Here is an 11980-nt window from a genome sequence, read left to right on the forward strand (position 1 = left end):
CCCCTGCTCCCCTGCCCCCCCCGTCCCTGAGCCCCCCAACGCCTCTGCCCAGAGCCCACCGGCTCCAGCCCCCCCAACATCATCTTCTCCCCAAACCCATCTTCCCAACCCCCACCACCCCGCTAAAGGCACCATTGCAAAGACCTCGCTAACGGCCCCATCGCAGGTGGCTTCGTTACTGTGTGCTGCATTAATTATTCCCAACCTCCGGACTCCCCCCCGCACCTCCCCCCCACCTTCCTCAGGCTGCGAAGGCAGAGTTTATTTTAAACTGCCCTCGATTCCCTGCATTAAAATAACCGACTTTCCCCAAAATAATGGCACAGACTTGGAAAATCCATTATTTTGGGAGGGGCACATCCCCTTTCCCCGCCACAGCAGGTGGGTGCCAGTGAGCTTTTCAGGCAGGCACCCCAAAACCCGGTGGGATGGAGAGTTTGGGGTTCAGTGGTCACTTTTGGCTCAGATCATCTCTGCGGTTCCAACCAGCGCCAAGGGAAGCTCAGTGCGATGCTGGGAGAGGTGGGTGCCCAAGAGCCACCCCCACAAACACCTGTGGGTCCCCCCAAAACCCAGCTGCCCCCATATTGCAATAAGGGGGAGCCCCAGAGGTGGTGAGCAGCAGCACAGCCCCATTCCCTGTCTGTGGGCATCGCTCCCCCCGTCCCCCCACACCCTCCTTCCCCCTAAAAGCAAGTTTTGGGGGGCTCCCGCCCCCCCAAAAGTGAAAGAGCTTCAGTGGGAGATGCTGGGGTGGCTCCAGACCCTGTGGCCCACTGAGGAGGGGCTTGGGGGGCCCCTGAGCCCCCCGCCTGCCATGCCATTAGTATTCCAGCGGCCGCGCAGCCGGCGTCTCCTTGGAGATGGCAGCACAAATCCCATCCCCACCGCGGGGACAGGAAATTAAGCTCTAAAGCCCCTTCTTCTGCTCCCAGCCATTCTTCAGCCCCTGGCAGCTCCAGCTCCCTCCTGGCAGCTCCCCATCACCCTCCTCCCCTCGCCCATCCTCATCCCCACAGCCTTCCTCCCGCAGCCCCACAGAAGGTGACGGGGAGGAGCAGGGCTGGACCCAGCACCCTCCTCTCGTCTCCTCGGCTCTCGAGACCCCCCTCACTCCCAGGGGTGCTCCTGCCAGCGCGGGCGGTGGGGATAAAGCCCGGCCACGCTGTGCCGAGGCCGCAGATGCCGCTGCTCCGGCACAGAGCACTGGGAACAGTGTTATTCCCCACCCCCTCTGCTCTGTGGATTAATCACAGCCACGAGGAGGAGTTCCAGCTCCCGAGGGACCTGCCAGGGGACGGGATGCAGCCGCCGGCTCTGCGGTACCCACGGTACCCACGCAGGGCATCTCTCCTGGCCTTGGAGGAGACGAACCCGTCTCCCCCGGGACCTGCCAGCTCAGCATCCCTCTGCCATGCAGCCTGGGGGGGCCACGCTGCACATTCTGTCCCCAGGACAGACTAAACCTGCCCCCCCCCACCGGGTCTCTGCCACCAACCCCCGGGTGCTGGGGAGCAAACCAGAGCCAGCAGCAGCCCAGGTGGCATCCCGAGGGGACGGCTGGATCCTGTCACCCCCCCACGCTCAGCCCTTCCTGCTCACCTCTGGGAACCGCGCTCGGGTTGAGGGCCCAGCTACAAGGCATCAGGTAAATTGGAGAGAGATTATTTGATATAAATTGGAACAAAGGAGGGAAAAAACCCACCCCACACATTCCCCCCATTGAGGTTACACACACTCCATCCTTGGAGGCTCTCAGGACCCAAAGCCACGAGCCCCCCACTCGCTCTCCATCCCCATCACCCAGCGCCCTCCTCATCAGGGACCCTCTCCAACTCAAGCAGGACAAGGCTTGTGCTCCCTCCTTTGGTTTGCATCTAAATTAAACGCCACCACTGCTCCGACAGGGTGACAGTCACACCAAGGCTCAAAACCCGTGTGCCTTCACCAAAAACCCCTCTCTTCTTGGTGGGGAGACAAGTGCTCGCTCTGAGAGACACCCACATCCTGGGAGGGGCAAAAGCACCACCAGAGCCCCAGAGAAAGGCTTCCAGGCTTCTGCGCCCATGTTAATTTCCATGCAATTTAAATATTGGATAGGAACATCCAGGGCAGCCTTAGCCAAACACCCAAATGCCAATCAGCCTGTGTGGGGGCTGGAAACACACACACCCCTTGGCAAGGGGAGGGGAAGGCCAGCACCTTGTACCAACTAGCATCACTTTGCTCCCCCCCAAAAAAATTGAACCCCTTTGGTCCAAACCTCACCCCTGCAGGAGAGGAGGAGGGAGAAAGCAGCGCTGGGAGGGAAAAGGGTTTTTTTTCCCCCCTGTTCATCCCCCCAGTGCCCCCCAGGAGCCGTGCCCAGCCCGGCTGCTCCCCATCACCCCCCGGGACACATCGGGGGGGTCGGGGATGAGCGAGGCACCTCTGGCTCGGGGGGTGCCATGACCCGGGGATGCTCGGCGGATGCATTAAGAGCTCTCTCTCCCCCCGGCGAGCGCGGGAGCAACACTAATGCTCTCAGAGCAGCCGAGGAGGGGGCAGGAGAGACAACGCCATGGCAGGAACCAGCTCTGACTCACAGCAGCCTCCAGACAGACAGACAATGCCCGCAGCGGTCCTCGAGCTGAGACCGGGGGTGCAAGCACCCACCCCATGGCATGACAGAGAGACCAGGGCAGTGCCCCCCCGGGGGAGATGAGTCTCCCCGTTATCACGGCCATATAAACCCCCTGGGTGCCCCCCCTCCGCTGGGAAGCACAGAGGGCCTTTCAGGCAGCAGAGTCCTGCCTCCCCACCTCCCTCCTCTTCCTCTCCCACTCGGCTGAGGGCACGCAGCTCGCTCACCCCGAACACAGCCCCTTTTCTTCCGCCGGGTTTCGGAGCCGGGATTTCTCTTGCAGCTTTCTGGACCCTTTCCAAACCCTCCAATGTGGTTAGAGATGTCCCTCGCTAATGTTTCCTCCCTCGTCTCCTAATTGCTTCTAACGAGTCTCCCCTCCACGGTGGCTCGCTCTGCTCCCACCCACCACACTCCCAGACCAGTCACCCAGGCACAGGCACAGCAGGAACCTCACGGGAGCATCCACAAAGGAATCAGAGCTTTGATTCCCAAAATCCCCAGCTCCTGCCCTCCAGCTGGATGCTCAGCCCCAACAAGCTCTGGCTGCTCAACAGGAAGGGTCCCACGGGGGGACATCGGGTGGGACGTGGGACCTGGCCATCAGGCAGCCAGGTATGGGATGTACCTTCTTCTCTCTCCTTCCCCCCCAAACCAGACCCCAAAGGGCACCAAGTGCCTGGGCTCAGCCAGTGAAAGGAGAATTCATGCACCCCAGCCCGAGCTCCCAAGCACATCAGCCCAGTGGGATTCGGGGAATGGTCCCTGTGTTATTTCCAATCCCTTTCTCACCTCCAGAGCAGACGTGTGGAGCCATTTATCCATCACCAGGAGCTGCCCCCCACTGAAATACAGCCCTCTGGGGGGCTGTCTGTCCCCTTCAGCCCCTGGAAAGCCCTGCTAGAGATGCAGGTGAGCTGGTCCGGACCAGGGGGTACTGGAAAAATGATGATATTTGAGAAAAAAAAGAATCATGTCTGAGTTCAAACCCTCCAAACCTCATGCTAAAAAATAAAATGAAAAAAAAGCACAGCATTTAAGCTGAATTTGGAAGAGCCCCCTGGGGCCTCCCCAGAGCTGTAGCTTGGTTTCCCAGACCCCATGGTATCATCTGCAAGGGTCTGACCAGCCTCCCCCTTGGTGGGACATGGCACCTGCGAGGGAGCCTACGGTTCCCCATCAGCTCCCCCAACCAGCAAACCACAATCGGAGCAATGGGAAAGGAGATGGATGGATTTAGCCTGGTGCTCCAAGAAACTCCCCCTCAGGGCGACCATCTGCTCTCCTGTCTTCCCCTTCCTAGAGCAAAATCCGCGCTGGATGGGATATGCTGCTCCTCATCTTGGAACTTCTGCTTTTGAACTCCCCAAATCCAGAGGGACAAAGCTCCCCCAGCATCCAGCCTGGCTGGGAAACACTGCAGGGCTTCCGTAAAGGAACCTTTGTCCGTCCAGACCATCTTCCCCCATGGAAAAAGAGAACTCAAACCCTACCAAACCACGAGCCCCCAGAGAAAACAGGGGTGAAAAAACAGCTCTGCTCTTGGGAAAAGTGTGGTGGTGGAGAGAGAGGGGACAGGACCTCACTCGTGGTGGCACATGAAGCTCTGACTGTGCTGAAGGGGAACATGGAACCCCTGCCAAGCTGCGGTCCCCGCGTTGGGAGGATGACAGCGAAAGAGGGATGAAGGCAGCGACTCACACCAGAACATGTGCCGGGGATGTGGCAAGAGGGTGAGCAGCTCAGGGAGGACCAGCCCGAGCGTCTGCCGTGGGGTCAGGAACGGCAAAGGAGGGCAGCCCCGCTCCGACGCCGGCCCAGGGAGGGCAGCGGGGCTGCTCGGGCAGGGGGCTCTGCCCATCGAGTCCCCACCAGCGAGGAGAGACGCCAGGTCTGCAGCTGCAAAAGGGACGGGTTAAACGGTTTACAGCCCTGGGGAACTCAGGATGATCTCTCCCCACCTTCATGTGGTCACACAAGCTCGGTGCCCAGTAAATTAGTCCCAAACCACATCAGGACCGGAGGCAGAGCGATGCCTGGGGGGTATCACCGCTGTGGGAGCCAGCAGGAAGGAGAAGTGCCCTCCCCAGGGCTCCAGTGCCCACCCCTGGACCCCAGAGAGCTGCCAACACCCCTGTTCCCCCCTGCAACGTGGATGGTGACATGCCTCTGGCCATGCAGGACCATTCCATGCACCAACACATCCTCCCACGATGCTGCCATGGGGCAGAAAACCCAGCGTATCCCTCAAAACTCAGCCCCAAGGGCTGAACGGGGACACCCTGCCATGACGGGGCTCCGGGGGGAGCAGAAGCAGCAGCGACGTGAAGCGAGATGACATTTAAACCCAGACACAACCACGGTGAAGGTGGTGGCATCAGCATCTTTATTAAACCCACCGGTTTAATTACCGACAGCCTGGTGCTCTCCAGCACGGAGAGACTCAGCCGCCAGAGAAGAGAAGTGTGAGCATCCCTCCACTGATCCCCCTAACGAGCTGTTAAGCAATTATAATTAGCCAGCAAGGAGTCAATATCACAAAGCCCCTTCCACCACTGCAAAAAAACCACAACACTGACCCCCAGGAAAAAAAAAATAAATGAAAATCACCATGCTGCACCCTCCACCGAATGAGGGGATTTTTTTCCCCTCCCTCCAGAGCACAAAACCAGCTCCTTTCGTGCCCTTGACCCACGCCGTGACACCCCCCGGCCACAGCAACGGCCGCGTGGGTCAGGGCTGGCGATGGGGCTGCCGTGAGGCCACTCAAGGTGACAGATGCCCCCAGGAGAGGCAGCCCCAACACTTTCACGCTCAGCTCAGGGTCCTGAGTCCCTCCTGCCCCCAATATCCCCTGTTTTCCCCCAGCCCACACCCCACCACCCACCCGTTGCCCTCCATCCCCCATCTCCTCCAGCATCCTTTGGTTCTGCTCCAGCTCCAACACGCACACCCTGCCCGTCTGACAGGGATGATCCTCCCTCATCACCCTCGGCACAAAGGCTTTGTTTCCCAGGACACAGCCTCTGGAGAAGGCGACTTGCAGCCTGTGACGTGCCAGGAATCGGGCAGAATTCATTCCAGCCTGAACATATTTCAGCCTGGGAGCTCCCTGCAAGCAGCCCCTGGGGCTTCCCCTCTCTCCTGCCTGCTTCCCAACCTGCTGCAGCCACCCCGGGGGCTTCTAACCTTTCCCTTGGGCAAATTTGGCAGAGACCGTCTGCTCCCATTCAGCCTCCCCCCAGAAATCCTCCCGTGCATCCCCCGTGGTGGTCCCTGCTGGCTCCCACCATCCTCTCTCCCCACAGAAACCCCCCAGCCCTGCCATTGCCAAGGCACCCGGCCACCGGTGCCACGGGGGGGCTGCTGGTCCCCTCCCAAAGCACGGCTCGGAGGGGCCTGGCCGTGGCACAGTGTGGGGCAGGGATGGAGGGGAGACACGGCGGTGCTGGGGGGGATAAAGCTCCCCAAACACCAACGCAAAGAGCTCAGGAAGAGCCCGTTCCGTGGTGCATGGAAAGAGTTTTGCTCTCCCCGAGCATCTCCAGACGTACAGCAGCTACACCCCTGCCCTGGCAACGTCACCTCCGGGCCAGGGGAACCCCACCGCGATGGCAGCGGCTGAGACAAGTGTCCCCCACCGAGACACCCTTCGGGGTAACACCTCCCAGCACAGCCACGGCCACCCAAGAGCCTGCTGCCAGAGCAGCACCATGCCCGGCACCATCCCGGGCTCAGAGGGCATCCAGCTGGACCACCGTGGCCAGTCCTGGCACACCAGGACCCACCAACTCCTGTCCCACATCGCCACACGTCCCCTCGGTCACCTCTTTGGGGCTGAGGCCGGTTCTGGGCCAGGGATGCTCTCGCCTCCCCCCGAGCCCCACAGCCAGGATACAGGTCCCTGACCATGCCCAATCCCCCGGGATGCCGTGACAGATGCACAGAGCTGAGAGAGCTCCAATGCCTCCTCCAGGATGCTCCAAAAGCTGCTCAGCTCCACCATGGCACGGCCAGAGGAGAAACGTCATGCGGCCGAGGGACCAGCACTTGCCCAGCCGGGCTTCCATGAGGCCCCTTCCACATGGATCCACCTTTCTCCCGACACAGAGGAGGTGGCACCGGTGACCCCAGCTCCCTGCGGAGCATCAGCAGCTCAGCAGTTAAAGGAGACTTCAAAAGAAGCCCCGAGAGGAGGAAAACAGCGCAGAAAATTAATTGACAGCAAATGCCCACATTAAAGGGGACGGAGAATATTCTTCATCAGGTTGTTTTATGTCTTTTTTAGTGTTTTTAAAAGGATTTAAGCTGCCAGGTCTTGGAAGAGCCTCCGTGGCTGAGGAGTGATGAAGGGACAGAGCACTTTGTGCTCTTCTCCTGCTGTCACTGATGCCCAGCAGGACCCGCTGACCCGTCCCACACGGACACACGTGTCCAAACCACCCCCTCTGCCAGGGTCTCTGCAGGGACCGGAGCAACCGATGCTTAGGGATAAATTATCCCCCATAACTCATTTGTTTTCACTTCACTATCAAGCCCTACAACTCCCCACATCCCCTGGCGACAAGAGACTTTTTGGGGACCCCTCCCCAGATGCCAAGGGGACCTGGTCACAGCCATGCTGTGGGGAGGTGCCACCACAGGGTGGTTCAAAGCCAGTCTTGCTTTTGACTAACCCAAAATAGGCACATTCCAAATTTTTCCATACTTCTCCCCCATCACCTGCCAAAAAAGCCCTGAGACACCCCCGCTGTCCCCCCCTCCCCAGCCAAAGGACAGGGCTCTCTTGTCCATCCGCCTCCTTCCCCATCCGGCTGCTCTTGGCAGGTCCGGCGCGGTGACAAAGAGCCGATTGATGGCCGCGGGGCACCTGAGCGGAGCAGGGCAAGGAGCCCAGGGCAAACCAGGCCACAGCCCTGCCAGGAGGACGAGGGCTGTGGGGCTGGAGAAACGGCCCCGGTGACACCAGCCCCTGCCCCAAACCTCCCTTTTCGGCAGCAGGGACGGGACCAGCCCCCCCAGCACCCCACACTGAGGGGGTGCCCCTGTGGGGAAAGCAGGGACAGGAGAAGGGGGCGATGCCAAGAGAAAGAAAAGCAGCACCCAGGCTCCTGGCAAACCCCACTGCCTGTCCTCTTCCGAGGGCTCTTTCTCATCCTCTTCCCTACCTGCTCCCAGCCTCCCTGACAAAAGGCACCAAACCCACCGCCGTTCGCAGCGTTTCAGCCTCCCAATTAAAATCAAAGCGCCCGTGGCAGCTGCTCTGCCCAAAAGAGATCCGTTATCCCCTGCCGTTCGGGGAGGGGGGGAAAACACTGCCGTGCGTCATCCCAAACCTTCTCCCCCCGGCTCTCCCTGCCCAACAGACCCCGGAGCAGCGGTCCCCGGGGAGGGACAGCCAAGGACAGGGCTCTGTGGGCAGCCACGGGCTCAGCCCAACAAAGAGCATCCAGCCCACTGCTGCCCACAGCATTTGGGGAGCCCCCAGACCAGGGCAGGGGTGTCCCCAGCTCCTCCTCCTGCGGAGTGCAGGGGGTGGCACACAGCCAGACCCGGGCAGTGCCACGTCCCGCGGGTATCACTAAGCCTGACTGGGTTTTCCCCCCCACAACAGCCCCACTTTAGCCATGAATTGGCTTTAGCATCCCCCTCCTCTCCTCCAACACACACCCCACACTCCTCCAGCCCCAAAACCCCCCTGAAACCTGGCTCCCAGCATCACCATGATACCCCCATGTGCTAAATCACTGCTGGTGAGATGGCTGGGGGGGCAGGACCAGCCCCGCACCCCCACTAAGAGCCCATTTAGATTTTTACTGTAATTTTTTTCCCTTTTCTTCCTTTTTTTTCTTCTTTTTCTTCCTTTCCACCTGGCACGCCAGCATTTCCACCCCATTGACTCGGAGCGGTTTCCAGCCGGGAGAACACCGTAATGGCCTCATTATTTCAGATGAGGAATCTGTGTGTTCAATTAGGCAGAGAAAGGTAATTATCTACTTGTAGAAGATAAGAAAGGGGGGGTACTTTATCGGGGGCGTAGCACCAGCACGGTTCCCAGCCAAGTCCCTGGATGCTCCAGCCCCACGTGTGGCCACTGGCTGGGCCAAGGGGACACGGGTACCCCCCAGGTGACCCCCCCACGCCTTCACTGTGCTCCCCAACACACACAGACCCCACTGACACCACCTGGCGGGTCCTCCCCCACCTCACACACCCCACCCCCAAGCTACCAAAAAGCCTCGTGCCCTGGACACCACTTGGCGGGTCCTCCCCCACCTCACACACCCCACCCCCAAGCTACCAAAAAGCCTCGTGCCCTGCACCTTCAGCCTCCAGAAAGCACATCTGCTGGGTGACACTTCATTTAATGAGTAATTAACCTTTTTTTTCCTCATACATCCTCGGCCAGCTGACGCAAGCCAGGCAGCATCCTCGGCGGCAGGCAGACAGGGTCTGGCTCACCGTGGCCAAAAAAAGATTAATCTCTGAATCTCAGACACCTTTCCATGCACAGACCCTTGGGGTGATGCTGAAGAGCTCCTCATCCTCCCCAGCCACCTCTCTCCCCCTCTGGGGACAAGTGTCCCCCCCCCATCCCTAAGGGATCCAGGACCAGGACACACCGGAGCTCCCGGCAGATCCCAGGGATCAGGGAGGACAGAGAGAGCCGAGCCGGGAGGGCACGGTGACCCCCCCTCCCCCTCGCTCCCCCCAGCCCAGGGACACCCACTGAGCCCCAGGGAGTACCCAGCCCCACTGCTCTCCCTTGGGAAGGGAACACACGCCGGTGGCCGTGCCCCAGCCCAGCCAGGGGGATGTCTCCCACAAAAGCTGGGAGATGGAGAAGAGTGAACCCCCTCCCCACCACAGCAGGACCCCTCACAGCCACGGGGAGCACGCTGGGAAAGCTCTTCCCCCCAGCACGGCACAAAGGCAGCTTCAATGTGAGCGAGGAGGGGGGGAAACATCTCGGAGTAGTGGGGGCTGCCCCGGAGCCCTCCTCCCACACAGCTCCCCCCACAGCTCTGCCCCCAACCTTTCCCCCTTTCCTCAAACTAAGATTTTTCTTCAATGTATTTTTTCCTTGGATATATTATTTTATTCCTTTTTTTTTTTCTTTTGACTCCACTCAATATTTTTCCAACTGAAATGGCTCCCTGGCTCTCTGCTGGGCTGCAGCAGCAGGACGAGGATCCATCTACGTGTGGCCGAACCCCTTCCCCAGCCTCCACCCAGCCCCTCTCCATCGCCACGCTGGACCCAAACTCCAGCTTTGCCAAGTGCCCCCCCAGGCTTTAGGCACTGATTGGAAAATCCCAGTGCAAGGAGCAGCATCTCCCTGGAATCTGGTCCCAGACTGGGAAAAGGGGCAGCCTCCAGCCCAGCGAGGTCCAGCCTCCCCTTGGGAAGCCCCCACCTGGCTGCACCCCAGCCAGAGAAGATGCCTGTGCTCCCCATGGCACGGGGTGAATCCAAACCCCACCGCCAGCCCAGCGGAAAGCCCTGCCAGAGCACAGTCCTCACCCAGCAATACCCAAGCCACGATCCCCCCATGTTGTCCCCACCTCCTGCAGACCCCCATCTCCCCCAAAGCCACGTGCCCATCATCCCCCAGCCACAGGGTTTCCCCGCTGTGAGCTGGAGCAGGGCTCTGCATCTCCTCACTGCTCCAGCAAACCCTCCAGTCCCCCTCGGAGCATCCCTCGGGGCAGTGTGGGATGCAGGGCACAGAGGGAGGAGGTGAGGGGGGGGCAGGAATAGGTGCTCACTGGGTTCAGCACCCAAAAACACACCCAGGGAAGGCACCGGCACGCAGGCATCGCTCTGGACATCCGCCCTGGAGGAAAACTCATCTCACCCTCTCGCTGTTGCATCCCAACACCCGGAGGGACCCCGATCCACGGCTGTCACAGCCAGCATCCTCAGGGACAGCCACCCCACACCATCTGCCCCCCCAGGCTGAGGCTGCCGGTCCCGAAGAAGGAAGGACTCGTCCCTCCTCAACGCCAGGATCATCACGGGGACACGGGGCAGCCCCTCACGGTTCGACTTCTGGAGCTTGTGGCTTTTCCATTAAGCAGGATCCTGCAGCTGGGGGGGAGAGAGCGGGCAGAGCAGCCTCCCCCCACCCCCCCCTCCAGCCTCATTTCCTGCTGCTCCCATTAGCATTATCCCCAGTTCCCCGAGTTCACCATAAGGCCCAAAAATTTGCAGGATCATGCTGCTGTACGGTCGGAAACTTTGGGTTTGCCAGCAGGGAGGCGTCCCCGGCCCCAGCCCCGCTCCGACCCACTCAGAAAAGCCATTTCTTGCCTAAATAAGCACTAACTCTCATTTCTGCCCAATTTTTTTTTTTTTTTTAGACAAAAACCGCTCGGCGAGTTCAGTCCCACCAGAAGTGAGAAATGTTACAGCTCAAGTTTCACCCAACAAATATTTCGTGTGGCTTCGTGCCCCCCGAGCAGCCCAGCGAGGGGCAAACCAGGAGCGATGCAGCCCCGTAGGGCCCCTGCCCCCCCCGGAGCATCCCCGGGCTCCAGCCGGAGCATCCCGGATCGCGGCCCCCGGGGGACAGCCCGGGCCGGGAGGAAGGAGGATTTTTCCCGACAGAGGAGCAGGGACTGGGAAAGCGCTAGAAAAGCGCTGGAAAAGCGCCGGGAAGGAGGGAGGGCTGGGGTTGCCCCTTCCAGGCAGCGACGAGCGGCGATAAATGGCCTTCTTTGTCACCGCAGCCGGGCGGCGGGCGGAAAAAGGAGGACGGAGCCGCTCGGGAGCGGGGAACGAAAAACCCCCGAGCGGGTTGGGGTCCCCGCTGCGGCCCCTCCGGTCACCCCGGTCCCCGATGGGGCCGCACCGAGGCGCGGTGCCCGTGGCGGGGTCCCGCGCCCCCCAGACCCGCCCAGGCAACGCAGGGGGGCGGTCGCCAGCGGGATGGGGGGGGGGGCTCCCACCCCCGCGGTGCTAACGGGGACGGGGACGGCTCCCACCCCCGCGGGGACACAGCGGAGCCGGGACGGGGAGGGGGGGACGCTCTGGGAGCCCGGCGCGGTAGGGGACACCCGCCACCTTGGCGGGGAGACTCCGAACCCCACCGAGGCCTCGCACCGAGGGGTGATGGGGGCCGGGAGGGGCCTCCTGGCGCCGCCCCCGGTTGGTGGAGGGGGGGTCTCCCGCCTCCCCCCGCCCCGTTACCTCTGCCGTAGGCGAAGGGGAGGCGCAGGGCGCGGCCCTGCCGCACCAGGCTGATGTGGAGGTAGGTGAACCAGACGGCGAAGGTGAGCAGCACCAGCAGCAGCAGCAGCTTCAGCTGCTTCCGGAGCTTCTTCACCGGGAGCCGCGGCATCCTGCCGCCCGCAT

The 11980-nt window shown here is 61.2% G+C and overlaps 1 protein-coding gene across 2 annotated transcripts in view; it reads right to left on the bottom strand.

Annotated features, from left to right (window-relative positions):
* The window catches only part of B4GALNT4 (beta-1,4-N-acetyl-galactosaminyl transferase 4), a 32986-nt gene extending 21012 nt beyond the window's left edge, over window positions 1-11974 (bottom strand). For both annotated transcript variants that reach the window (XM_014940704.1, XM_014940705.1), the window contains exon 1: window positions 11816-11974. In XM_014940704.1, the coding sequence (XP_014796190.1) occupies window positions 11816-11966 (151 nt within the window). In that variant the 5' untranslated portion in view covers window positions 11967-11974. The remainder of the gene's footprint in view (window positions 1-11815) is intronic.
* Between the last annotated feature and the right edge of the window lie 6 nt (window positions 11975-11980).

The sequence above is a fragment of the Calidris pugnax genome, unplaced genomic scaffold, assembly GCF_001431845.1.
Source record: "Calidris pugnax isolate Ruff unplaced genomic scaffold, ASM143184v1 scaffold98, whole genome shotgun sequence".
NCBI lineage: Eukaryota > Metazoa > Chordata > Aves > Charadriiformes > Scolopacidae > Calidris > Calidris pugnax.